This window comes from Mrakia frigida (assembly GCF_051309035.1).
Source record: "Mrakia frigida strain ATCC 22029 unplaced genomic scaffold BDY24scaffold_24, whole genome shotgun sequence".
Lineage (NCBI taxonomy): Eukaryota > Fungi > Basidiomycota > Tremellomycetes > Cystofilobasidiales > Mrakiaceae > Mrakia > Mrakia frigida.
The window spans coordinates 1-25,961 of NW_027481257.1; the positions used below are offsets into that span (position 1 = coordinate 1).

Genomic DNA, 25,961 nt, shown 5'->3' on the forward strand with positions numbered 1-25,961 from the left:
GAGATTCCTACATTCTGGGTTCGAGTTCGTGTATAGCTACGGAGCAATCCTTTGTTTCGGGCGAGAGAGGCTCGGAGAGGACAGGTTCACCAAGCTGGGTCGTCAAATTTGATACCCACCATACTCCGACGGTATCAATCACTTTGGAATGCTTATTAGACGACTCTGAAGAATTTCCATACGGTGGGTTCAAGTTTGTGTATAGAGACGGGGCAATCATTGAGTTGGGCGGAGAGAGTGGAACTCTCGTCGTCGTCGCGTTGTGCTAGACTCTTCCGTCCTCTTTTCCTCGCTCCTGTCATCTGGACACCTGCACCTACGTTCGTGCTTGCCTCTTAAACCAATCATGTTAAGGTAGATGTCTCTCATCGTCGCTTTTTCGAAAGCGAAAGACGACAAACGATCTCTTCTCGCCTCTCGACTTGCGGCGCGTCTCAATTCCACAACGAAGCAAAACCATCATCATCTTCGACGAGCCAAATCCAACAAGAAAAGAAAACAGATACGAAGCACACGAAGCAGCCAAGGCAAGTACAAACAACAAAGCCAAGGCATCACAAAACCCCATGAAACCCGAAAACAACAAAACAACAAGACCCCTCACTCCTCCTCCTCCCCCTCGTTCTTCAACATCTTCTCCACACTCCTGTACTGCCCAACCAACACCCTCAGCACCAAGAACACCCCGGGAAGCTTCTCCTCTACCTCCTCAACGCCAACCAACTCCTCCCACCCATCCTCGACCCCAATCAACCCGTCCTCCCTCCCCTGTTTCGCCGCAACCTCCCTCGCCCCAATCATCCCTCCCCACAACTTCCCAAGCACCACCAGCCAGAAAGCATTCCAGCTCCCAGGCTTCTCGAACATCGGACTGGTACATCTCAAGCTCGTCTTGAAATCATAAGTGAGGTTGATAGCGTTGAGGAGGAGGACGGAGAGCTGGGGAGGAGTGGAGAAGGAGTCGGTGTTCGAGAGGGCAGAAGCAAGGGAGGAGAGATTGGTTTCGAATGCGATGAGATTTGGGTTGTAGGATTTGAGGAGTCTGTTGGAGGGTTGGAGCCGAGCGAAGGGGAGGGAAGGGTCGGGTGATCGGAAATGGAGGGGGGGGAAGGGAGGAGGGTGGCGAGGATGAGAGGAAAGGGAGAGGTCGGGGTCGATGAGGAGGACGTTCCTCTTGTTAGCCTGTTTGCGAATGCCGTTGACTAAAACAAAAGAGGACGAGAGAGGCGGTCAGTTTGGGGGAAGCAAAAAAGGAGGAAGGTCGAGATAACACTGACAGCCCTTGATAGCGCCTGTAGAAGAAAATAACGAAAGGGACGAGTCAGCGAATCGTGCTCAGCCACGCGACGACGAGATAAATGAGATGGAAGCGAACCTTGGAAGTCAACTCCTGGCTCGAGTACGGAGTTACGACCAATTCGAACGACTGCTGCCTGTGCTGGGACGGGACGTGCTGGTGCAGGAGCGGGAGGAGGAGGAGCTGCTTCGTCGAGTTCAAGTTGATCCTTTTGCTGCTCGAGACCGACGACGGGGACGGGAACGGGTGCTGGTGGTGCTACTGGAGGAAGGGGAGCCTCTGGTTGAACTGGAGCTGGAGCCGGGGGAGGAGGAGGAAGGAGCTCGGGACTTCAGGTTCGAGGGAAGAGGACAGAGGAGTCAGGTTCGGTTCCTCCATTTCCAAGACGCGACTAAGGAACCAACGAGCAGAGTGAACTCAGACAGCAGCTTCCAAGCGATCATTGTTCTCCTCCTGAGATTCGCCGACTGCCTTCGAAGGGTAGGTTCCTGGGACGAGGTTGTTTCGATCGTCGTCGAGTTCGTCGATCTTGTCATCGGAGAGTGTTGGTTCGGCGGATCGGACGTTCGACGAAAGCTTGGACGACAAGGGACCGGCAACGGCGTTGACCGCGGAAGAAGGGGGAGGGACAGCAGCAGCAGCAGCGGCGCTGTGTATCCAGAAAAAGAGGATGGTTGGTCGGCTTCGAACTCTCGACGACACGACTGTTGGGTTCGAGGGGAGAAGAACTCACGTTTTCTTCGGCTGGACGAGCTGAGAGTTGTGAGTCGAGTCCCTGATGCGACAGAGAAGAAAAGGCAGGTCAGCAAGACGTCGAGGAAGCGAACGATCGTGCTCGACGCGTCGAAACTCACTCGGGCTGCGTCTCGACCTTGGAGTCGCCCTTGGTGAGCGTCAGATTCTGAGCTCGAGCTCGTTCGGCCTCCAAAATGGACGGTCTGCTGCAGGAAGAGCGAGATGAGCTCAAGTGGAAGGGAGAATGAGAAAAGAGACGGGACTCACTCCTTCTGAACCAAGACGCTCCTCGCATCCTCAAGCGTGACCATGAGTGAAGTTGTATCGACTCTAGATTCATCCCGAGCTTTCCCAGTGTTTCTGGAAGGGATGAAGAGCAGACGGAAGAGCAGGTCAGCCCTTGCAAAAACATCGAATCGAAGTCGGAGAAATGAAAGTGAGGAACTCACCCGAAGACGACCTTGTGGGTAGAAACGGCAGTCTTGAGAGTCCCCGAGATCCTGTATACGAAAAGCGAGGGGGGATTGAGGTTAATATCGGAAGTTCAAGCTCGCACGACGCGACGAAGGGGACGCAAAGACGAAAGACGACGACGGGCCGACTCACCCTGAATTGACGCGGGAGGAAAGAAGATCCGGAACGACGAGGGTGGCGGAAGGAACCGATGGCGAAGAGGAGAAGGGACGTGCCTTGGGAGGAGGAGTTGGAGCGTCGGAGGAGATGGGAGGTGGCGAGGGAGCGTCGTCGGTCGCAAGAGCTGGTGTGCTCGGCACAGATGGGAATTGCCAGCCTTCGTGCACCGGTGTATTCGGTACTCCTTTTCCGATGTTGGAGTACCTTCCTTGGGAGGACGACGACGGGAGTTTCCAGTTGAGGAGCCACTCCGAATCCCTGCTACCCCGCCCAGACCGTGGCAGGTTGGTTTCTCCTCCAATTCTGTCGTAGAAGGAGGTGAGGGACGAGACTCGTAATCCCTCGGTAGAGGATGGGCGAAGAAGTCTGTTGAGACCGTCGGACGAGTTGGTGACGGGGAGTAGGGGAGGAGCTGCTGGGGGAAGCATCGGGAGGAGAGGAGAGGATTGAGTTTTTAAAAGGGGAAGAGCTGCTGGGTTTGAGCGTGAGATTGAGAGTCGAGGTGAGAGGTGAGGAAGTTGAAGGAAGAAGGAGGACGGCTTTGATGTCGAAGGTTTGGAGCGAAGGTTTGGGGGATCCAAAGGAAGGAGGGCTGAGCCGATCAAAGACGCGGGAAGGGAGGGAGGTGGATTCGAGGGTTGATGCTGCTCCGGTTGTTGATTCCTGCTTCGTTTCCTAAGAAGGTTGGAGGCGAGTATAGGACTTGGTCGACGAAGGTGAGGGAGTGTTGAGAGTGAGGGAGGAGTTGGAAAACGGAGGGAAGGGAAGGTCGAAGGAGGAATGTTGAGCTCGACGTCGATCCAGTAGGAGGCGGGATCTTCGACGAAGGGAACGTTGAAGAAGAGGAGGGCGAAGAGGAGGGAGGAGGAGGAGGAGGATGTGGTGGAGACCGGAGTTTGGGTTGTTCTGAGGAGGTGGTGGTTGGAGGTTGTCGTGGTTCGAAGGGAAAGAAGAGGAAGAGGGAAGGGAGGGAAAAGAGGCGTCGTGAAGCGAAGAGGGGTTTTGAGTGTTCGTTTGGTTCGATCGGAGGACGCCCAGAAGGCGCTAAGGGCGAAAATTTGCAGCTTCCGAGTTTGATGTCGGCAGGGAGAAAAGGAGAGTTTTCACAATTGGTCGAGCAACGGGTGAAGGGAAGTGGGGCTGAGCAACGACGGGAGAGGAAGGACGGTCAGCTCTTCTCGCTTTGAGTCCATGGAAGTAGAGAAGAAAATAGTGGAACTCACGCATACATTCCAGTTCCAACCCTATCTTCTCGTCAATCCGTCTCAGCATCGTCCCCTTGCTCCCTCCCTCCCTCGTTCCCTCGTTCCTCCTTCGACCAAACAACCTTTGCTCCCGACAAGCCGAAGCTTCCTTCGTGGAAAGGAACCTTGAGGGACCTCTTCCCTCCTCGATCACCACGATAGGCTCGTTGGCAGGTCCCCATGACCATATCTGTCCGGCGTGCGAAGGGGGGGTGGGGGGGGAAGATCAAGACACGTGAAATCGAGAAGGGAGGAGGAAGGAGGAACGAAGAGAGTGAAAGAGACGGAGCGTCAGTGCAGGACAGGATGCGAAATCTTGCAGAGAGTACTAGAACGTACCTTGAGCCCCATACATCGGCTATCAAGAGGGATCTGACCGTCCATAGTCGAGAGTTACGGAACGACGAGAGTGGCTTGAGCGAGCGAGGCGTCGAGCTGAGAGGGGGGTTCACCTGGCAGAAAGAATGTATAGAAGGTGCGAGATGCGAGACGTTCGATTCAGCTTTTGAAGAGTACAGGGCTCTCTGGTGCGAGAAGAAAAAGACAGACTGACCTTGATTCTCGACGCGAACAGATCCTCGATTCTCCCTCGAGACGCGAGACAGCCTAAAGGCGACCACGCGAATCCTCCTTCGTAGGTCTCGTCAAACCGCTCTGCTTGATCGCATCCTGTAGGTGGGGAGAAACCTAATTCCTGGGCGAAGGGTCGAGTCGACGACGACGAGAGTGACCTGGAGGAAGAAAAGAACAAAGAAGACTCAGTGTTCAAAATTATGTTATAAAGTTTTAGAATGATGTGTCGGACTGACGTATCCCACGTCAAAGAGAGCCGAAAAGGAACGACGAAGAGGGAGAGGGCCAGTCTGAAACGAAAGGGAAAGGGAAAGGGGAGGAGGTTGAGCTCGAGCGAAGACCCAAAAAAGAGATTCTTTCTCAGAACCCCTCAGAGTGGTTCAGACGTACCTAGGCCATGCTGATCTAGATCCTCAAGTCTCAGTGGTGGTGTAGAAGGCGATGAGAAAGCCTGAAAATCTGCGAAAGAGGAAGGACGATGAGAAGAAGGGGGAGAAAGGATCAGCCTCAGCGTGCGCTGGAAGTCAGTCCCTTCGACGCGTGAAAAAGAGGACGACCAGCTCACCAGAAGCGATGGAACTGGACGGAATTACTACGAGATGAGATAGCAACGTGTAGAGAGCATCCTGAAGAAGCGAAAATATAGATCTGTGAAGGAATGAGGGCAAAAAAGAGAGGGTCAGCTTCGCCCCATCTCTTTTCCTTCCCTCCATCCCTTCGTCCTTGCCCTCGTTCGAACTCACGCGATACCGTTCTTGACAGCCTCGAAGTGGATGGGAAGATTCCGTACCTCTCTAGGTAAATCGATCAGATCTGGAGGGAGAGTTGGGAAAAGAAAGGGGATGGCTGGTGAGAAGAGAAAGCAGGCATGCAGGGAAGTTGAGCTCGCCTCAGCTTTCGCCGCCCACAGTCGTCCTCAGCCCCTTCCACCTCCTGTTTTCTCTTGCTTTCATCCAACACGAGTCATTAATCCACCTTAGCTACGTCCAACTCTTCCCATGATCTGCCAAACGGATCTTTTGTCGCGTCGCTGTCGCTCTCTCGAGCGACTGAACCAACATCGGATCTGCAGAAGAACGGCCAATGAGCGAGGGGACCTCTTCCTCTCCCTTCTTTGCTCTCCTCTTTCCCAGCAACGCCGTAGGATTGAACAGAACCATCCATATCCTAGCGACGCCAGCTCAAACCTCCTCTGCCTCTCCCTCCTCGTCCCCTCCCTCCCCCTCACCTCCAGCTCCTCCCAACCCCTGCCCAAACACATCCGCTAGGAAAGCCATCCAGTGTTTTGTAGTCTGTTCCGAGTTGTGCTGATGTTAGGCGAGGAAGGCGGCTGAGAAGGGAGGCGCGTCGAAGAGTCAGTGTGGAAGACGAGGCGAGACGAAACGAAACGAAGCGACGCGTCGAGTCGGTCCCCCCTTGCCCTCTTCTTTCCCTCTTCTTCCCCATTCCATTCCTCACGCCCTCGTCGAGGTCTTCCTCTACTCTCCCTTCTCGAAGAACAACAACGAGACGAAACGAAACGAAGGCGAGACGCGAGACTCACCAGCGGTCCCCATTCCCTGCAATTCCAACCCCTCCTGCTCCGTCTTCGCGAGCTTTCCCTCTCCATCCTCACGCCCAGCCAGCTGATCCGCCTTGTGATCCACCTCAGCATCCATATTCACCGCCGAACTCAATCTGCCTCCTCCGCTCTTCTCGTTCTTCTTTCGAGCGACAGGTCCGTTCCGTCCGCCTCCTGCGACAGAGCGGCTGCTGGATCGTCGTTTCGAAGCTGAGGTTGAGGTCGAAGCAACGGCGTTGGACGGGGAGTCGATGGCGGAGGTGGGAGGGTAGTCGTCGTTGGGATGTGGGTGTGGTTGGTAAGGAGAGGCAGAGGAGGACGAGGAAAGTGGTGAGTTGATCGAGTTGGGATGGATCGTCGGGTTGGAGGTGGAGAGAGAGGGGTCAGATATGACGGAAGGAGAGGGGGGGGGGAGGCGTGGACTTTAGGCGGGGGCGGGGGGAGGGATCGTCGAGTCGAGAGGGAGTCGTCTGGCGGAGGAGGGAGAGGTACCCTCCTCCGAAGCGACTTCGACGTCGACTGAGGATAGCTAGTCTCATCCGAGGTGGTGAGTTCGATTGAAATAACGAACATGGATTGAGGCTTTGATACAACGGGACCGAGAGCTAAAGGAGGAGCACGAAGAAGAGACGGGAGGAGAACGACGCGTCGAGGTCAGCGGTCTGTCCCTTCCGACTGGCGAACGCACGGATTTTGAATGGGTGAGGACGAGACTCACAAGTCGAGAAGCTTGCGTACACCGCAGTGCTCTGCTCCGTAAGGTAACGGTTCAGTAGCTTTCGAAACGAGCGTCGACGAAGACAAAGACGAACTGCGAGAGAGAACGGGTCTGGAAGAACGCAGCGCGGTAGACAAGATATCAGCTCGAGAAGATGCTGTGGAAGGTCTTCAGTAGGAAGAAGACAGCTCACCTCACAATCATACTCTGGATCTCTCCTCACGGTCAAAAAGCTTCCAATTCAGCTTCGAGGCGGCGACGACCTGAACGATCCTTGCCGAGGACGAGTGGGAAGGGAACATCTGGCGGAGCTGTATCTGTGGGAAGAGTGGGTGATAGTTATCAGCTCATGCGTGAACTGAGAGAACCTGCAACAGTTTCGAAAGAAGAAGGACAAAGTGGACTGACCTGAACGAGCCAACCTTCCTCCGCCGGGCGAGAAAGCAGAGCTCCAGACCAGGAGAGCGGAGTCAACGGGTCGTAGTATACGACTGTCAGCTGAAGAGCCTTCTAAGAGTGAAGCAGAAGGGTAGAGATAGACTGCGAGCGACGAGGTCAGCCCCATTGTCCGTCTGCCTTCGAAGAGGGCGCAAGGAGATGAGATTGGGCAGAGTCGAAGAGATCTGTAGGAGCGAACGCGAAGTTGGGTCAGCGAAGAAATTTACTCATCAAACGGAGACGTATGTAAAGTACAAGACTAACCAGCTTTGAGGTCAATCAAGCTCAGCTTATCGACGGATGGAAACCTAAAGAGAAGGGGAGGGGAAGGGAGGGAGGGGATGAGCTCGCACTTTCTCGTCCTCAAGCTGATCCTCTTTTAGGAAACGGAATCAAAACTCACCTAGTACATTCAAGAAGGAACCTTCCAGGTAATCGACGCTGAAGGCCTAGAGGACGGAGGAAAGGGACTGAGTGGAAAACGAGACGAAGAGGAGGAAGAAGAAAAAGAAAGGTGAGCTCGGACATCTTCCTTCCTCCTTCATCTTTGATTCCTCGAGAGAGCTCACAAAAGAAAGAACGAAACCCCTGGGTCTTGAAGGGGTGCTGGAGATTGTGAAGCAAGCCTGCGAAACCTGCGAGGGAAGCGACGACGAGAAGGAAGGACGCAAGGTCAGTTCACTTCCTTCGCCATCTCCCTCCATCTCCTTCGTCCCTCCTTCCTCTCGTTCACCGGTATCCTCGTCCGAAACTCACTCTGGAAGGACTCCATTTTGCATGCCAGCTTTCGTAGTTCTGCGTGAAAGATCCTTTTCAGGATCGATGATGGCTGTAAGAGGGAAGGAAGGAGTCGTCGACTTCGAATCCACCCCTTCAAAGTTCGTCGTCAAGATGGGAGCTTCCGAGGGTTGCTAGGGAGAGGATTTTGCTTCTGGATGATTTCCCACTCGGGAGCAATGAAGAATCGCTCCTGAATCCGAGACTGGAGAAAGCAGAAGAAAAAAAATCCTTGTCAAGATGAGCTCAAAGACGCCCGACTCGACGTTTCGCTTTTCCTTCTCGCTTCCCTCCTCTTCCCTCCCGACCACTTCCTTCGCGAAACCTTCTTTTTCAAAAACTCTATCAGTGAGTTCAGACCCTTTGTCTCTTCGCATTTCTCTGTTGGAGATTCTCGACTGGGTGGAAGGTTTGGAGGCAAGCGTCGACGGGCACGACCGAGGGAGAAGAAGGGAGATGATGAGCTCGACGTCCTCCCTCCTTCTAGACGGCTGAACTACCAGCGACATACTTCTTGAAGCTCTCTCTCTCTCTCCCTCATAGAGCATAGCCTTAAATTTCCCTCGACATCCTGTTCTATCTCAGATCGCTCAAATCTTCACCTTCTCACAGCGCTAACTCTTCCTTCGACCTCCACCTACTTCAGCCCCCGAACCATGGCTCTCAAACCCGCTCTCTCCTTCCTTCGACTCGGATCCATCACCTCTCCTCACATCCTTGAAGTCTACCTCGATACCAACTGCCCCTTCAGTGCGAAAATTGTCAAATCGTTGGACGAGAACGTCATTCCTCGTGAGTCCCCTCTCCTCCATGATCTCTCATTCTCAGCTCGTTGTTTTCACCGGCTTCCTTGTCATCCGAGACTGATTCTCGTCCTGATTCGTCTGTCTACGACAGTCATCTCTGATGAAGGGAAGCTTGCTGGGAAGATGAGCTTCATCATTCGTCTGCAACCTCAGCCTTGGTGAGCTTGTTGCCTCCTTTCGATCGTTCAACGGACGTTGACGCCCTCCCTCGTCTTTCTCTTTCTCGACCAAAACAGGCACGCAACCTCCACCTACCTCCACGAAGCAGCTCTTGCCTTCGGAGCCGTCTCCCCTTCCAACTTCTGGACCTACTTCAAGCTGCTCTTTGTCCATCAGGAAGTGGGTTCCCTCAACGTCCTCTCACTCCTCCGTCGTCGTCGTCGGTCTCTTCCTAACCATTCGAATATTGCCCCTCTACCTACAGGATTACTTCGACAGACCCGCCTCCTCCCTCACCTCCGTTCAAATCCGAGAGAACCTCGCAACTCGTTCGTCGCCCTCTTCCTCTCCCTCCTCTCTCTCGCCTTGCCGCTCGATCTCCCAGCTGACTTTCTTGCCATTCTCTTGCTCAGTCGCCAGCCAAGTCCTCGAAACTTCCGACGAGAAGACCACCTTCCTCGACAAGCTCACCTTCAAATCCTCTCCTAACGGAGGTGTGGACGTGACGGACGATTTGAAGTACAATGGCGAGTCTTCTCACTCCTCCTTTCTTTTTTCTCGCCCTTCTCAACTGACCCGAGCTTTGGACTTGGTCTTTGCAGTCAAGCTCGGTCGTCAAAACGGGATACACGTTACCGTTCGTCCTCGTTCCTCTTCTCTCCCCTGTTCGCCTCCCTCTCGCTCGAACGAATGAACCTGACTCGACGCGTCTTTCGTCTTCCTTCCTTCGAAACAGCCCACCGCTCTCTTCGACGGTCTCATCGAAGGGAGCATTTCTTCCTCGTGGGGGAAGGACGATTGGGAGAAGTTCTTCAAGGAGAAAATTGTCGTCTAACTCAGTCTACCCTCGGTGCTCCTCGCCTTTCGTTCTCAATCAATCTTGATCTCACGACCCTTCCCTTTCGTCCTCCTTCCTCTCCTCGCAAGCTTCGTGGGCATGGGCGTAGGAGCTACAGTCCTTAAATATATTTGGAACCACCTCGAGAACCGAAACTACCGAGAGACAGATCGTTCGAACTGAGGAGAAGGATCAGAGAGGCAGGCAGACGCGTCAAAATCGTAAGAACGAGAGGAGAGAAAGAGAGGGGTATCTAAAGATAAAGAAGGAAAGCATAGAAAGAACCTGAGAAACCGATCCGAGAACAAACAGACTGAGAAGAGACCGAGGACGAGAAACACATCTAAAAAAATAGAGAAACAAGCGGGACGAGCTAGATAAAGTATCCTGAGAGAGTCGAGAGTGTGTTCGTTTCAATTTGTTTTCGTTTGGTGCTAGCGTTGATTGCATCAAGATGGAAAGGGGAGAGTTTCAACCTCCAGCGAGCTCGACGATCAATCTGAAAGGAGAAGAAAGGGAAAGGCGTGAGCTCGACGCGTTTCATTCCTTCCTCCGTCCTCGTTCTCCTCCTTGTCTTCCCCAATTCGAGAACGTCTCGACAAGAAAAGGAGAGAGTTCACTCACCGACAAGCACAATCCAAGAACAAAAACGGACTGCACACCTCCTGGGTCTGTTCCTCCGCTCCTACTCCAGCTGGCGCCGTCGTGAGAGGTGTGGTTTGGAGTCTTGCGAATCCAGGTTGATCGGGAGGGGTTCGGTAGTACCCTACGTTTCGGAAGTCGACAAGATAGTTGGACGAGTCAACCTTGTAAAGTTGGAGATCCATTCGAACCTGTTCGCGTTGAGAAGGGACGGGAGGGAGAGGTCAGCGTTCGTTTCCGATTTGGTTCCTTCGACGCGCCGAGAACGAGACTCGAGAGTGCGAATGAAAGATGAAGACTCACCACCACATCCCTAACCCTACACCTCGTCTCAACAAAGAACAGCCCTCTCTCCTGCTCCTCCTTCTTCCCCTTCGCTCCGCCTCCCTCCTTCCCGTCTCCACCTCCTCCCTCTCCCCCAGCTCCTCCCTCCGACCCAGGCAGATCCGTCTTCCTCCTCCATTCCATCCCCAGAGCCTTCAGCGTTCGATAAATCTCGAGCATGACCTCCATCGGTGGACTCCTCGATCGGATCCCGAAATGCCAACGAGGTTTGTGCTGACGAGGTCGGGACGAGTTGGATCCGGAGGTTCCTGTCGCTGTGGAGGAGGAAGCGGCGAGAGAGTTGGTGGAAGCGACGACGGCTGCTGCTGCTGTTGCGGAGGCAGCGTAGGAGGAGAGGTTGATGGAGTCGTTGGCGTTGTCTGGAGGGAGAAGGAACGAGAAGGAAGGGAATGGTCAGTGAGAGCTCGACGCGTCGAGAGACGAGATGGGAAAAGGAAGAATGAGCTTACCTTCGAGGTAACCAGGCAACGACGTATCCAGCAGGGCAAAGTTCGAGTGAGGGATCCCGTCTTCCTCGTCCTCGTCCTCATCGTCGTACTCGTCCTCCTCCGGTGGAGCCAACGATCCTCGTCCTCTCGAGGCTCCAGGAGCGAGATCCCAAGCCGGTGGGGAGACAGCGAGGAAGCTTTCCAAGGCTCGAGAGTCCTCGTCCCCATCGTCGACACCTCCTTCGACTGCACGACGTATCATAGAAAAGGGAAGGGAAAGTTGGTGAGCTTCGAGCTTCGACGCGTCCTTCTCCTCGACCACTCCTCCCTCTCACCCACCCAATCCCAAACGTACGAGACGAAAGATAGAACTCACCACCCTTCAGCATCCTCCTATGATCCCTCACCAACTGGAAAGCCACCTTGATCTGGTTGTCCCCCTCCCTCTTCAACGCCTCCCAGATGTCCTCCCTCTTCCACCCTTGCATCTTCCCTACCAACTCCTCCACAATCTTCTCGTCAATCACTCCGAGATCGTACGTGTACACCCAGCCTCTCTTGGCGGCCTCCTTCTCTGGATCCATCCCCTCGGTCGAAGAATCCTGACTCGCTCGTCGGACTCCATTCGCGTCGACCGAGCCTGCTTCGTTCGAGTCGTTGGCGATGAGGGTAGCGAGATCTCCGATGGGAGGGCCGTGTTCGTTGGAAGGGGTAGAAGGGTGAGGGGAGAGGTAGCGAGGGAGGTTGGTTTGGAACCAGGGGAGTTGACGGATTTCCGAGATGGTGATTCGTTTGACCGGGTCGACGATGAGCATTTGGGAGAGGAGGTATTTGGCGTCGGGGGAGAGGTAGGCTGGAAGGTGGTAGATTCCGCCTAGAGAGGAAAGGGGAGAGGCGTGAGCTTCGTGCGTCGGAAGAAGACGAAGGGAGGGAAGGAGAGGAAGGACGAACCGTTGATCTTCTTGAACAGGGTGGGGATGTACTCGTCGTCGAAGGGGAGTCGACCGCAGAGCATCACGTAGAGGATCACACCACAACTCCAGATATCGATCTCGGGTCCAGCGTAGAGCCTGAGAGCAAAAGGAGAACGTCCTGTCAGCTCTCGCAACGTCGAGGCGAAGGAAGGACAGGAGGAGGACTCACTTCCCACTGATCACCTCGGGAGCAGCATAGTTTGGACTTCCACAGCTCGTCTTGAGGAAGTCTCCGTCCTGCATGATGTTGGAGAGACCAAAGTCACCGATCTTGACGTTGAGCGAGTCGTCGAGGAGCAGGCTGGAAAGAAAAGAGAGGGTGGTCGCGCGTTGAGCTCGTCAGCAACGGCTTCGAGCGAACGAACAAAGGAAGGGCAAGACTTACTTCTCAGGCTTGAGATCTCGATGAACGATCTTGTGACGATGGCAGTACTCGATGGCACAGATGATCTGCTGGAAGAACCGACGAGCTTCGTCCTCGGGCATCTGAGAAGGAAAGGATGGAGGGAAGGGAAGGGAGCCGGGTCAGGTCGAGCTTCGGACGAGGCTGAGACGAAGGAAGGAAGGAGCTCGACGAACCTTTCCTTTCTGAGAGAAGAGAAGAACGAGGAAGACGAAGGGAGGTCAGGTTGAGCTCTACGAGACCGAGCCTGGACGAGAGGGAGGGCAGAAAGGACTCACCTCGACGATGTAATTGAAGAGCTCGCCTCCCGCGTATTCGATGACCATGATGATGTCCGTGGGAGTGGTGATGACCTCGTAGCTGTAGCGATGAAGAAGATAAGATAGTCAGCTCTCTGTAGAACCAGCTGCAAGCTCTTCGACCTTGTTCCTTTCCTTTCTCGAGCCCGCCTGAAAAACAAAGGGGACGGAACCGAGCTCCTTCCCCTTCCCTCCCATCGTCTCGCCTCGCCCCCCTCCCTCCCACTCGCCTCCTACTATTTCATCCCAACAAACACGTTTACTCACAGCTTGATAATATGAGGATGCCTCAGCAGCTTCAAGTACTGAATCTCCCTCTTTACTCTCGGGGTCATGTCCATGTTGATGATCTTCTTTCGGTTGATGATCTTCATGGCGACCTTGTGTCCGGTAACAGAGTGGACGGCGACTAATCATTCTCAAGCAACAACAACAACAACAACAAGATTAGAAACGAGTCAGCGAACGCGCTTGAAAGGAAAGGAGGAGGGTGGAAACTGGAGAGTTGAAACAAGAGGGGAGGAGGACGATTGGTGATGGGAGTCGACCAGCGAAAGGTCGAGCTTTCCTTGAGAGGTGGGTGGGTTGAATCAGGAGAGAGAAAGGAGAGCACATGTATGCATGTATGCTCTCTTTGCTCGATCGTCTCTCTTGAGGAAGCCCCAAAGAAGGAAGGAAGGCAAAGAAGGGAAGGGAAGGGCCGAGCGAGCGAGCATCCCACTCTCTTCTCCTTCCATACCGCTCCCTTTTGAACCCTTCGAACTCACGTTTCACCTTTCCAAAACTTCCGGTTCCCAACGTCTGCAGCAGAAGGTACTGGCCAATCTTGACAGGTTTGTGATCGTTCGCGTTCCCATTAGAACCGTGTCCTGGTCCGTTGGAGGAAGAAGGAGGCTGTTGCGAGTGCGAGGACATCGCGCGAGAGTCGAACGAAGCCGAGCGGGGATGGAGGGGAGAAGGGGAAGAGAGAGGAGAGCGCGAAGAGGGAGAGAGCGGAGAATTGAGCGTTGAGCGTTGAGCGTTGGAAGGAAGAGAAGGAGGTAGAGAGGGAAGGAAGGAGCTTGGAGCTGTCTTGTTTGACTGTGCCACCTGAGTCAAGCTTGTGATCCGAAGGGAAGGGAAAAAGTTTGATGGAAAAAGAAGGGGAGGCGGTGTGGGATCGGGAGATAGGAAGAGCTGAGATATAGAGAGAGGCGGTTTGAGATCATTCAAGAGCGACGATAAAAGCGAAGAGAGAGGGTTGACACGCGCGCGTCGTCTCGTTTCGGTTCGATCCCTCGCCTCCTCCTCGCACCAACAACGGCGGGGCGGTGAAAGATAGAAAAAAAAGTACCGGTAAGATCTGGTCGTCTGTCCAAACCTTCGGCTCGGTGGGACGGGGGTATGAACTCGAGAAGAGCCGCCGCGGCCGTCTCCATCTCCTCGCTCTTTCCTTCGACTCTCCTCGTCTATGATCCCTTCTAGATCTATCCTCTTCGTCGATCACACCAAATCTAGCGACATCGTCGAAGCCATACGAAAGACGAGCGAGATGGAACCCAGCGATCGAGCAAAACCCAGCAGATCCACAACGAGCGTCGTGTCCAAACTCTGCGCCTCCTGGGTCGCTTAATTACTCGAGCTAGGTTGGCGAGGACTTCGTGTTGGTGCTTTCTGAGGGATAACGAACGTAATGGAAAGAGAGAAAGAGAAGGGAAGGAAGTCAGGGAGGAGAAGGGAGAGGAAGAAGAAACGACGCGTCGGGAAAGAAACTTTCACTCGATCTCCTGTTATTTTCGCCCTTGCAGGTTTTCTTGATCAACGTGGAGCTTTCAACCAACTCTTTCCATAAAATCTGCATCGGCGCTTTGAATATATATATATATCGTGATCAGATCTCGCCCATTCTCATCAATCAATGACCCTACATTAGACTCTCTCCTCTCCTGTTCAACTCCCTTCTCCCTCTCCGCCCCTTCTTTCTTCTTCTCTCTTCCCTCCATGTCCGTCCCACCCAACGACATCAAGGACAAGCTCGCAGCCGCTCTCAAGAACCTCGTTCATCTCGTTCGTCGCTTCCCTCCTCCCACCTTAAATCTCTCGCGCTCCTCAAAGCTGACCGATCTTCGTTTCTTAGGATATCACCGACTCCTCCTCAGGATGTGGAGCCAGCTACTCGATAGTCGTTGTCGCAGGCGACTTTGAAGGACTGAACACGCTGAAACGCAATCGCCTGAGTGAGTCTTTGAGCTTTGAACGAGACGAGGAGGGAGGGAAGGAAGAGAGAGAGAGCTCATCATTGGCGGTTTGTTTGCACTCCTTCCTTCTTTTCTTCCAGTCAACTCGATCCTGGTGGACGAGATCGCTCTTTTGCATGCTTTCTCGCAGGTCAGTGCTCCCTTTCTGTCGGTTTCGTTCGAGAGGAAGGAAGGAGGAGGAGGAGGAGGAGAAAGCTCGAGCTGACCTCTCGTTTCCCTTCTCTTCGTTTCGGCTCCCTTCTCGTTCGTGATCGCAGAAAACGCTCACACCCGAACAGTACGCCGCTCAGGGAGGGAAGGTTCAGCCGAATCCGTAAATTGGAGGCTTCGTTGGGATTGCAGGGGAGGACGGAAGGAGGGAGCTCGAATCAAGGGAGGGCTGATGGAGGACGGAGGAAGCAGCTCGGTAGAGGGAGATATCTGGTGTCCGAGATGAGTAATGACTGTTACGCCCTTATCTACGCCTTTTGCGGTCTCGGTTTAAGGGTTGCGTAGTGGCGAGGGAGGGTCGGTCGAGGAGGGAGAGAGCTGAAGCTGAAGCTGACCTCTCGAGGGCTCTAAGGCGAGAAGCTCGTCCGGGAGGCTTTTGTCTATGCCTCTGATGTTTCCCAAGAATACAAGTGGAACCTGGAGTGTCTCATCGAGTTCTTGGAGTCGATATTGAAGTCGAAGCTCTCCACTCGTCGAAGAGAGGACGCCGCGTCGTGGACCCTGGGCTCGACAGCTCCCCTCTTCTCCTTTCGTCACCTCCCGGACAGGCTTGTTCGACAAAGCTGAACCAGCAGACTTGGAGTTCTCTCGCGAGATCCTTGATACTGTTCGCTGACCTCAAAACCCTTAGAAGGAAACGACGAGGAGCTCTCATCTCCCGTCCGCTCGACCTCGCTCTTCCTTGACGCGTTCTCTCAGCTCATCATCAACCCCTACCAACTCATTAACATCCCACCAAGCGTTTCTGCCCTCTTCCCTCCGTACTTTGTCCCGCCTTAGCAGCTGAGCTTTAGCTCCAGCGAAGAACTCGATCTCTTGCTCCGACGACGCGTCTCTCTTCCTCCTTTTTTCTCTCTCTCTCTCGCTCTCCTTCCTTCTCGTATCAACCAACGGAAGAGCTATTACCATCGATCAACGACTTCGCAAGCTCCCTCGCACCTAGCACTAAACTAACGCTGACTGGGCAAAAGACGGGAAAGGACGAGAAGGAAAGGTTTTGACGAAACCCTTCAGCAGACGCAAAAAGCACGCAAAGAGGAACAGAGAAGAGTCGAAAACGCACACCAAAGTCGAAGATCACAAACGAGAACGCATGGTCGGAGGTTGAGTGGGTGTGGGCAAAAGCAAAAGGAAAGACTCGAAGGAGGTGTGCGAGTGAGTGACTAACGAAGAACGGCAAGACCGAAACCTGGACTGAAACGAGAACGAGACTGAGCTAGTCGACAAAAGGGAAAGACAGGAGGGGGCATAAGAGTGAGGCAAGGCATAAAGGACCGTGAATTGAGAACCGAAACCAAAAGCGACGCGTCGTGAGGAGTGCAGAATGTAAGACTGAGATGGGAGGGGCGTGTGGATGAGATAGATAAGTAGGTGGTTTCTTGGGGATCAAGTACAAAAAAAAGAGCCTGCCTAAATGAGTTTTTGTATGGAGATAGGATGGAGTGAGGTGTGCAAAGCAAAAGCAAACGAGGACGAGAAGACGAGAAGAGATGCAGGAACTAGAACGACGATCAGTTGGGTTCAGGACGATGAGGAGACCCATTTCCCTCTTCCAGTGGTAGCAGTGGAAGTGGGAGCGGACCCACCCGCCCTGGGATCGATGAGCTGGTAGAAGGGCAAGACGGGTTTGTCCCTCATCGACGAGGGGAGGAGGGAGGAAGGAGGGGGTGGAAGGGGGTGGGATTTGGGTTGGGTTGGACGAGGAGTTGTTGCTCGTTGCTGGGAGACTGAGGATGAGGGGGAAAAGGAGGAGGTGCTGATCGATCGAGCTCGACCGTACGCGTCGTTGTTCGAGTTGGACGAGGAAGAGTTGGGAGGAGGCGAGGGAGCGAAGAAGTCCGGTGTCGACCCTCTAAGGAAGCTCGGGAGATGTTGCTGAGGGAGTGGGGAGGATGGAGTGGAAGGTAGAGGAGAGAAGCTGGTCCTGGTGGCCGTTCGAGTTTCGTTGAGAGGAGGGAGGGAAGATCGTCTCCTCTCGGTCGAGGAGGAGGAGGAGGAAGGGTAGGTAGCGTAGGTAGGCGTAGGAGTAGGGTAGAGTTCCTTTTCCTCCTCGTTCGAAGCGTTCGTCGAGATCGAGAAGAACGGACTCGAAGCGAAGCGAGTGACTCCTCCTCCCCACCCACCCGATCCCGACGCGTCCTCCCGTCCCTTCTCCTCCCAGATCGAGCTCCCTTCAAAGATCCCTCTCCCTCCCAGCGGTCTTCCGAACCCCAAAGCACTTCCTGATCCTCTCTCTCCTCCGTACCAGGACACTCTCTCCTCCGCCGCCGACGAAGACGATACGAACGACGAAGTCCTGATCCTCCCTGCGTCGAGCTCGAACTGATCGCTCTCCTCCGACAAGCTCAAGCACGTCGAGCTCGGAGTGGACATCGGGGAGGGGTACTGGTAGGCGAAGGATCCTTGAGAGAAGATTCGATCCAAGGGAGGGAAGGCTGAGGTCGAAGAGGTGGGAGTACGAGCGCCAACAACCCCTCGAGTCCCGAATCCGTCCCCGTCGGAAGGAGAGACAGGTGACGACGACGACGATGACGAGATTCCCTTCTCGAGAGCTTTGGCTGAAGCTCTGGCGACGGCTGAGGCGAGGAGGGATCCGTCTGTGACCGACCTCGTTCGACTCGACGACGCGTGAGGGAATCGTTGAGGGGGTCTCGAGTCTCCGACGGCTCCCAGAGAGACTGTCCTCGTTCGTTGTTGTTCGAGTTGATGTTGCTGATGCGCGGAGGAGGAAGAGAGCGGGCTGCGGGGGTAGGTCGACGCCGAGGAGGGGGTAGGAGAGGGAGGGAGAACGAGGGTTGCGATGGAGGAGGATCGACTGTGTTTTTGAGTGGAGGGGAGGGACGAGGTCGATGGAGGGCTGTTGCTGGTGTTGGATTGGCTGGAGAGGAATCGCGCGTCGAAGATGGAGAGAGGAGTGGTGGCCAATTGCGTGTGAGCGTTGGTGTACTCGGCGTGGGAGAGTGCTGGAGATCCGAGAGACGCGACGGGTTGTTTGGAGGGAGGAGGACGAGGAGGGTCGATGTGGATGGTGTTCTCCCGGATGGTCTGTCGTCGAAGGAGGGTGAGTGGAGGTTGGGTGGGAGGAGAGGGCTGAGTGACGGCTGTTTGTCTGGGTTCCGTGGGGGGGGGAGGTCGTTTAGGAAGAGGAGGGGACGGGGTCGATCTGGGCTCCTCCTTCTCGACGACGACCTGGAAGACCATCTCGACCGGCGAGTGCGTTTCCCCCTCCACGATGATCTGACTCGACCGCTCCCTCTTCTGAAGCTCTTTCTCCTCGACGACGTTCTTCCTCTTCGACGTCGACTTCTCCTCCTCCCTCTCCCTCTCCTCCTCAGCGACCTTGTACCTCGGCAATCCAACTCCTCCCTTCTTGACGAACTGCACAACAGGGTCCCTCTTTCCTTCACTCGAGCTCCCGTCTGAATCGGCTCCACTAGGGTTGAGGTCCAACGGGAAGAGTCCTGACGAAGGAAGAGATCCTCCCATCTGTTCGAGATGAGTGAGGTGTCCTCCGAAGACGCTGAGGTCGACGGCTTGACCGTCTCGGACCTTGAGAGCTCGGACGACGAGGGAAGTCATGGCGGTGGTGAGTTCTCGAGTGACGGTAGAGTGGATCTGGAAGAGGAAAGCAAGGGAGGGAAAGGACGAAGTCAGTGACGCGTCCGATTCTTCTTTATGCGTTTCGACGCGACGAACGAGAGCAGAAGAACGATAAGACTCACGGTCATTCGAATGAGGTTGGTGAATTTGGCAGCTCTGCAAGGGAGAGAAGAGAAACGACATCAGTTTCAAGCCGAGGAGGGAACGACGAGAGACGAATGGAGCTCGCTCACCCTCCTGTGAAATCTCCCTCCTCGACCGTTCCATCTCCAGCAGCGACTCGAACTGATCCAGGAAGACCTGTGAGTCGGACGTATCGGTTCGGTTCTCTGCAAAAGGAAGACGAAGAAAGAGAAAGACGCGTCAGTCACGACGACGGGATCTCAAAGAAGAGGAGACGCGACGAGACGAGACGAGACGAGACGAGACGCGTCGAGAACTCACCTTAATCTGAACTCCTTCTGGCACTGAATCCATTCAACGCAAAACAGCAGAAGTTGTCAGCTTCCATCTCATCTTCCTCCTCTTCTCCTCCTCTAACGGCGAAGAGAAACCAAAGCCCAAACAGCTCAACGAGCCGAAAGCGAACTGAAACTCACCCCCTTCACCACCCCCATCTCCAGGACCATCCCTCCCAACCTCAACCTCCTCTCCATGTTCTCGAAACCCTCCTCCTTGTTGCCCTGCTTTGCCTGCTCGTTCTGTCCCTCCTCCTCTCCGTTGACCGCGTTGGGTGCGTCGAGGAGTTGGAGGGAGGTGATGTTGCTGAGAGGGATGACAATCTCGTGGTGGGAGTCGTCGAGGAGAAGGCAGATGGAGGGTGGGGAGCGGAGTCGGAGTCGGAACTGGGTTTTGTCGAGGGAGAACAGAAAGGGAGGGAGGGAGGAGAAGGGGAGGTCAGCGACCTGAACGACCGAGCCGAGCTCAACAGCTCCTCCTCCTTGCAATGACTCAAGACGACTCACCTTCAAAGCTCCCCTGGTCTCGGATCCCTGCCAGAGAAGAGCTTCAGGAAGGGTGGGGATCTCGGTCGAAGGCGAACCGATCGATGAGTCCTGAGCGAGTCGAACGAAGGAGAGAAAGAGAGAGAGAGAGAGAGAGAGGGAAGTCAGCTTTGGACGCGTCAAACGCGTCGTTGTTTGTAGGCTTTCTTCCCAATAGGTTCCTACTCGATTACTATCTCCTCCCATCTCTCATTTCGCGTCGCGAGAGAGAGGGAGAGAGGCAGGGGAGACGCGCCTCAGCCCAGGCCTCCTCAACCTCCTCTCCTTCCTCCTCTGATGCTCGCTCCCGTTTCTTCCTCCTTTCTTCCTCTGCCCTCGTTTCTTTTATGTATATATATACTCACCAGTGAACGCTGTCTCTTCTCTTGCTGCTGCTGCTGTCGGTGTTGGTGAGTCGAGGTGGACAGAGAAGGAAGGTGGTGAAGAGCGAGGTGTTGGAGGTGCTGCCATTGAACGAAGCGAGAAGATGTTAGTTAGCTCGTTCTCGTATTCCTCTTTTATTCTATCTCTCTCTCTTTAGTTATCCCTTTCTACTCACCAAATCGAAAACGACCTTGTGTCTAGGCCCGTTCTTCTTCCCTCCTCCTCCTTGCCACTCCCTTTCTCCTCGTATCTTGGGCTCAGAGTTCAAAGTGAGAGGAACGAAAGGTAGAGGCATCCTTTCGTTCGTTAATCGATGGGAGGGAGGGATCGAGAGGGCGAGAGCGAGGAGGGAGGGGAGGTGCAGATGGTGGTTGGTGGTTAGGTTGGAAGAAGAGAGAGAGAGGGGAGGGGAGAGGGCGAGGGGTTCGGGGGCAAAATTCGAGCGCTTTGCTTTCGTTTGAAAAGAAATCAAACGAGGAACGAAAGGGGTTTTGGGGAGGAAGGAAGCAACCAAGGAGGTTTGGTGAGCTCGACCTCTCCTTCCCTGCTCCTGCCTCTCTATAGAAAGACAGAGATCTCGGAGAGTTACCGGTTGTTTGGCTCCCTCCCCTCCACTCAAAAGAGCAGCAGGTCACAAGATCAGCGATCTCTCTTTGTTCGGCTGAGAAGAGAAGAAGGGGGAAGGAGCTGGCTGCATGAGAGGGAAACCGATCGTTCAGAGAATTGAATGCTTTGAGGCTTTGGTTGTTTGGTCTCCCTCTATTTTTTTTAAAGAGAGGGAAGCGAGGAGAGTACCAGATGGACGGGAAGGAGTAGGATTAGGGGTGGTCGGGTGAGGGTTGAGAAGAATGGAGGAAGGAGAGGGAAGGCGAAGGAGATGAGCTTCGTTGCTCGGAGGCTTTTTTTTTTTTTTCGGAGATCCGAGAGATGTTGTTTGGCGTTCAGAATGAAGGAAGATCTTTTAGGGTATGCGAGAGGAGGGATTAATATTTGAAGCGATGTGAGAGGGGGGGGGGGAAAGGAAGAGAGGCGGGAAGAAGAAGGGGGAAAACGAGCGGGATGTGGTTTTCCGCTGGCTCGAACGACGCGTCGAGGTTGGAGAGAGGGGGAAGGTCGAAAGTAGAGATCTCACCGCTCTTGGGGAGCTAGGAGATCATACATTTTGAGCTTGTGAGCAAAGGAGGAGGAGAAAAAGGGCGAGACGGAGACGGACTCGAAAGGCGTCGCCTCCCGTTGGCGGGAACCAAACACACCCAAGAGGCAGATTTGCATCTCGATGAGCGAACGAGTCGAAAGCTGAAGTGCGACGGCAGAGTTGCCGAAGAGAAAATGTATCGGCGGAGACTTGACTTGAACAGGCAGCGGCCCAAGATGGACACGTCGTCGTCGCCTCTTCCTCCTTCTTTCAACTCTCCCTCTCCCTTCAACAACCCTCTCTCGACAACCGATCGAAATCGAAGACTCATCCAACTTAAACACCAAAGCTTGGACCACTTTGCTCCTCCCTCGAAGACACAATCGCAGCGACAGCGACGCGTCGTCGTTTCACGAGCTAGACTAGACGCGTCTCACTCCCTCCTCCTCTCTGTCCCTCAATTCTCAAACTCTTCGCTCTCAGCCTCTCGCCCTCTCGTCTCAGTCCAACGCATCAACCAAAGAAGAAAGAAAGGAAGAAGAGCCCATGAAAGAGAGACACGACGGTTTGACGAGGCAAAAGAAGAGAAAAGAAAGAGAGCAAGGAGACTTGTCACTTAAAAACCTACCAACCCACCGACCCACCGCCACACAACGTAAAGAAAGAGGGAGAGAGAGAGAGAGCTTCGAAACCAGAGGTATAACAAGGGAAGGGAAAGGGTCGAAACAGAGACTACAACAAAGAGTATTAATCTAGTCGTCGACCCGTGCTTTACTCGTCGTCGGAAGCATCGTCCTCCTCAGACTCCTCCTTCGCGACCTCCTTCTTCTTGGAAGCGGGCTTGGCCTTGGACGAGGGTTTGGCGGCTCCTCCTCCTCCGGCCTGAGCGTCGAGGAACGAGACGGAGTGGGCGAGACGAACGTGGGAGCGGGAGGGAGGGGACGAGTGAGGGTTCGAGGGAAGGGACGGTGAGGTGCGACGAGAGTAAGAGGCGGGGTGGGAAATGAATGGTGAGGCGAGGGACGAGTTCGGGAAAAAGGAGAGAAAGAAAAAGGGAAGAGGGAGTCAGTTCAGGACGAAGCGAAACGACGGGAAGAGATCGAGAGAGACCGAACGAACCTCGTAAGCAGCGGCAGCCTCAGAAGCTCGGATCTTGTCCTTATCGGCGAGGTCGACGTAGGGCTGCAGACGACCGAAGGAAGGAGGGGAAGGGCGAGGGTAAGCGTTCGTTCTCGACTCGTCTCGACCTCGACGCGTCCTTCGATTCGACCAGACAGAGTGAAAGGATAGGACGTACCTGCTTCTCTCCATCGGACAGTCCCTTCCACTTGGCTCCGAGGAGCTTACCGAGCTCACCTGAACACGAACGAGAACAAAGGAGGGAAGGAGGGTCAGCTTTGTAGGCTCGTGCATGCGTTCGTTCGTTGGCCGTGCTCGGAGGAAGGGACGAAGGGAACGGGGTTGGAGGGTAGGTGTGTTGGGCGAAAGAGACGAAGGTGGGTGGATCGACGAAGGGTAGTGTTGTTTGGGCGAGGGAGGGAAGGGAAGAAGGGAAGGAGACGAGAAGCTGGACACTCACCGAAGGTAGCACTGGGGTTATCCTCCTTGACCTTAGCACGCTGCTCCTGGGAGAAGATCATGTACGAGGAGAGAGCCCTGCGAACGAAGGGAAGAAGACGAGAGAAAGAAAGAGAAGAGAACGGAGGGAAGGAGACGTCAGTGTTGTTGTTCGTTTCGCGTCTTCGTCTCGCCCTCCTCTCGTCGAGTTGTGGGATGGTGAGAGTTGGGGATGGAGACTGAGGAACTCACTTCTTGGGAGCGTTCTTATCCTTGGGAGCCTTCGCGGGCTTCTTGTCCTTGGTGGAGGTGGGCTTGGAGGCTGTATGCGTCGAAAACAAGGAGAGAAGAGGAGGGAGGAGAAGGAGGAGGAGGAGAGGTCAGCATGTACGCCTCTCGTTTGACTGATCCGTTCGATCCCGTTCCTTCAAGGAACCCGTCCATCGAGAGAGAAGACGGTGGAGATGGTGATGGTTGTGTGATGGATGGCGGGAGCGAGGAAGAGAGGGAGAAGGCAGGAAAGAGGCATAGAAACTCACCCTTGGAGACCTTCTCTTTGACGTCTTTGGGCATCTGTAGATTTCGAAGGGAAGAAAGGAAGCAGAAAGAGGTCAGTTTAAACGTTCGAACGAAAGAGGAAAGTTGGGAGACGAAGGGGAGAGGATGGGTGGTTTATGGTTTAATCGAGAGGGAGGGAGGGAGGGGCGGTGGAGAGGAAGGGAGAGGGGGAGGGAGTGATGAATCGACGTCGTTTCCTTCGCTTCAAAGACGACGAGGGAGACGTGGATGAACCCTACTGGTGTTGTTGACGAAAGGGAGGGAGGGAGACTAAGGCGTTGAAGGTGGATGGGATGGATGCGCCAAACAAGTTCGTTCGTCTCTCCTCCCTCCTCTGGTCGTCGTTCGTTCGTTCGTCTCATCTGACGACGTTCCATCGATTCTCCTTCCCGAATCGAGAGAGTCCTCGATTCCCTCCACGTTCTCTGAACGCTTCTCGAACGAAGGGAGGGAGGGAGGGAGGGAGGGAGGGAAGACGATGGACCGCGTCTGCGCGAGACGCGTCTCGTTCCAGAGGAGGAGGGCAGGAAGAGAGTCTGTTGTTCTCGTAGGATGATGGAGGAGGGAGGACGGAAGGGAGGGTGGCGAAAAGAGGGAGAGAGAACGATGATTAGACAGAAGGTTGGAAACTCACATTAGTAGGTTGGAAGGAGTTGAGCTCGTAGGGAGGTTGGGAGGGAAGAAGCGAGAGGGCTGGAAACGGTCAGGCTTGGGAAGGGGGAGAGGGTGGGTGGAGGAGGGAGAGGGCAAAGGAGGGAGGAGAGGGCTGAAAAGGGGACCGCCAGGCGTGGGAAAGGATTGACTCGCGGGTCAGCAGCGCTCCTTCTTTCTTTCCTTCTAACCATCACCATCTCCCTTTTCTTCTTCTTCTTTCTCAGGGAAACTATAGCAGGAAGGTGTAGAGCTCGCGGCTGGAAGGTTGATCGTGCAATCTGGAACGAAGACGTGAGCTTAGAACGAACCTCGAAGGTCGCTTTCCTTCTCTCTCCTTTGCTGACTCCGCTCCTCTACAGCTGCTAGCAGCTTCGTCGTTCTTTTCTGCTCTCCAGGAAGCTCGTCTCTCCAGACTTTCAGCTTCTCGACAGGTATGACCTCGATCTCGTCCTCCTGGCTCCTTCCATCGACATTGACGAGCTGACTTTCCCGTCCTCCTCCTCTACTCCTCCAGCTCGTCGCAATCTCTCCTCAAGCTGATCGCCATGCTCTCTAGAGATCCCATCGCAACATCTAGTGATGAGCGTCGAGCAGGAGGAAGAATGGCTTCGAGCGGCAACATCGACCTTCGACCGTCCTCTTCTCTCCCTCCTCCCATCTCCTCGTTCTCCGTTTCCCTGTTTCTCCACTCATCATCTCCTTACTCCTCTCTCCACTCCCACCTATCTGTCCCTCTCATTTTCAACTCCCTCAAGCACCTCCTTCCTCTCTGTTGCCGTCTCCAACGAGGATCCATCCCGTCCCTCCTTGCACTTCAGCTGTGGAGCGGGTCGTTTCGATCTTCGCGGAGAGGGCAGCAAAGAGGTCGGTGAGTTCGACGTCGAGGAAGGGGAGAGATCTCCTTGACGAGGGGTTGAAGACCGGAGACTCATCGAACCAGGTGCTTGAGCTCACCTTCGTTCGTCGGTTCGTGTCTCGTTTTTTTTTGGATCGTCTTCCTTTCCTCCCTCTCTCTCTTTCCTTCATCTCCCCCTCTCTCTCTATGTATCGCATCTTACTCTTTCTTCTTGTCCCTCTACTCTCCCGTCCTCCTTCCCTTCCCGCACTCCATCATCCTACCCCTCCAAGTCCAAACCACGGTCCTCCTCTTCGTTCGGTCGTTCGTCGGTTTTCCTTTTTCTTACTTTCCCTCTGTGTTCATTCTACTCCTCTTCCTCTCACCTCTTGTTACTTCCGCGCTCTCTTCCTTCCCTCCACCGGAGGCAGGCTCGAGAGCTGACGGTCCACAAGAGGCGAGAGGTCGAGTCGAGTTGAGTCGCGTCTCCCACCGCACCGTCTCCTCGTCCATTCGGTTCCCTTTCTTCTCCTTTTCTTTCAACGTATCTTGTCTTTTCTGCTCGTACCTCTTCTGATCCAATTGGGCAGCTCTCCCCCATCCGTCCCATTCCACAGAGGGAAAATTTAAGGAGAGCGAGCTCGACGGGATCAGAGGTCGAGTCTTTCGTTTCTTTGGCTTCGTGTTCACTTCGGACCTTTCTCCTCTAGACTCTTGATCTGTTGAGCTCACTATCCCTCTCCCTTAAGCTTCTGGAGGGAGGGGAAGAGCGGCTCAGATGCCAGGCCGAGAGGTTGAAGGACGGACGCGTCTCACCTCTGTCCTTTCTCTCGTGCTTTCTTTACGCCAAACAATCTTCCTTTGGATTCCCAGTTGAACCGCTCGTCCACTTTGATCCGCTAGTTGTGCTGGTCGAGAGAAGACGAGCGGGAGCAGGG

At 54.5% G+C, this 25,961-nt stretch overlaps 9 protein-coding genes across 9 annotated transcripts; 2 read left to right on the forward strand and 7 right to left on the reverse strand.

Moving 5' to 3' along the window:
- Positions 1–1,608: 1,608 nt before the first annotated feature.
- Positions 1,609–3,179, reverse strand: BDY24DRAFT_126348 (uncharacterized protein). The gene is made up of 6 exons (XM_076635964.1): positions 2,639–3,179; positions 2,482–2,532; positions 2,300–2,392; positions 2,152–2,238; positions 2,031–2,072; positions 1,609–1,946 (listed from the first exon to the last, which is right to left on the reverse strand). The coding sequence occupies exons 1-6, from the start codon at positions 3,091–3,093 to the stop codon at positions 1,715–1,717; spliced, it is 960 nt and encodes a 319-aa protein (XP_076494735.1). The 5' UTR covers positions 3,094–3,179; the 3' UTR covers positions 1,609–1,714.
- On the reverse strand, positions 3,180–4,450 carry BDY24DRAFT_126457 (uncharacterized protein). The gene is made up of 3 exons (XM_076635966.1): positions 4,249–4,450; positions 3,889–4,099; positions 3,180–3,805 (listed from the first exon to the last, which is right to left on the reverse strand). Exons 1-3 carry the CDS (start codon positions 4,291–4,293, stop codon positions 3,267–3,269), a joined length of 795 nt encoding a protein of 264 aa, XP_076494736.1. The 5' UTR covers positions 4,294–4,450; the 3' UTR covers positions 3,180–3,266.
- A 1,605-nt stretch (positions 4,451–6,055) lies between these two features.
- On the reverse strand, positions 6,056–7,237 carry BDY24DRAFT_126422 (uncharacterized protein). Its single transcript, XM_076635965.1, has 4 exons — positions 7,170–7,237; positions 6,960–7,078; positions 6,762–6,792; positions 6,056–6,648 (listed from the first exon to the last, which is right to left on the reverse strand). The coding sequence occupies exons 2-4, from the start codon at positions 6,963–6,965 to the stop codon at positions 6,155–6,157; spliced, it is 531 nt and encodes a 176-aa protein (XP_076494737.1). The 5' UTR covers positions 6,966–7,078; positions 7,170–7,237; the 3' UTR covers positions 6,056–6,154.
- Positions 7,238–8,271: 1,034 nt separating this feature from the next.
- On the forward strand, positions 8,272–9,846 carry BDY24DRAFT_395350 (uncharacterized protein). Its single transcript, XM_076641285.1, has 8 exons — positions 8,272–8,324; positions 8,623–8,768; positions 8,874–8,940; positions 9,019–9,121; positions 9,207–9,270; positions 9,355–9,468; positions 9,544–9,578; positions 9,678–9,846. The coding sequence occupies exons 2-8, from the start codon at positions 8,633–8,635 to the stop codon at positions 9,774–9,776; spliced, it is 618 nt and encodes a 205-aa protein (XP_076494738.1). The 5' UTR covers positions 8,272–8,324; positions 8,623–8,632; the 3' UTR covers positions 9,777–9,846.
- On the reverse strand, positions 9,823–13,970 carry SNF1 (AMP-activated serine/threonine-protein kinase catalytic subunit SNF1). Its single transcript, XM_076641286.1, has 12 exons — positions 13,638–13,970; positions 13,138–13,279; positions 12,850–12,931; positions 12,748–12,756; positions 12,554–12,654; positions 12,338–12,469; positions 12,146–12,264; positions 11,571–12,068; positions 11,216–11,440; positions 10,725–11,125; positions 10,404–10,612; positions 9,823–10,278 (listed from the first exon to the last, which is right to left on the reverse strand). The coding sequence occupies exons 1-12, from the start codon at positions 13,783–13,785 to the stop codon at positions 10,251–10,253; spliced, it is 2,094 nt and encodes a 697-aa protein (XP_076494739.1). The 5' UTR covers positions 13,786–13,970; the 3' UTR covers positions 9,823–10,250.
- An 803-nt stretch (positions 13,971–14,773) lies between these two features.
- On the forward strand, positions 14,774–15,563 carry BOL2 (Bol2p). The gene is made up of 4 exons (XM_076637910.1): positions 14,774–14,916; positions 14,987–15,086; positions 15,188–15,237; positions 15,365–15,563. Exons 1-4 carry the CDS (start codon positions 14,851–14,853, stop codon positions 15,422–15,424), a joined length of 276 nt encoding a protein of 91 aa, XP_076494740.1. The 5' UTR covers positions 14,774–14,850; the 3' UTR covers positions 15,425–15,563.
- Positions 15,564–16,208: 645 nt separating this feature from the next.
- Positions 16,209–16,967, reverse strand: BDY24DRAFT_395354 (uncharacterized protein). The gene has a single exon (XM_076641287.1). It carries the CDS (start codon positions 16,858–16,860, stop codon positions 16,534–16,536), a length of 327 nt encoding a protein of 108 aa, XP_076494741.1. The 5' UTR covers positions 16,861–16,967; the 3' UTR covers positions 16,209–16,533.
- Positions 16,968–19,447: 2,480 nt separating this feature from the next.
- Positions 19,448–20,667, reverse strand: BDY24DRAFT_395358 (uncharacterized protein). Its single transcript, XM_076641288.1, has 4 exons — positions 20,460–20,667; positions 20,266–20,364; positions 19,883–19,972; positions 19,448–19,762 (listed from the first exon to the last, which is right to left on the reverse strand). Exons 1-4 carry the CDS (start codon positions 20,577–20,579, stop codon positions 19,487–19,489), a joined length of 585 nt encoding a protein of 194 aa, XP_076494742.1. The 5' UTR covers positions 20,580–20,667; the 3' UTR covers positions 19,448–19,486.
- A 1,523-nt stretch (positions 20,668–22,190) lies between these two features.
- On the reverse strand, positions 22,191–23,549 carry BDY24DRAFT_416819 (high mobility group box domain-containing protein; the record flags this gene model as incomplete). Its single annotated transcript, XM_076643633.1, has 6 exons — positions 22,191–22,301; positions 22,539–22,601; positions 22,717–22,775; positions 22,999–23,075; positions 23,229–23,298; positions 23,516–23,549. 6 exons carry the CDS (start codon positions 23,547–23,549, stop codon positions 22,191–22,193), a joined length of 414 nt encoding a protein of 137 aa, XP_076494743.1.
- Between the last annotated feature and the right edge of the window lie 2,412 nt (positions 23,550–25,961).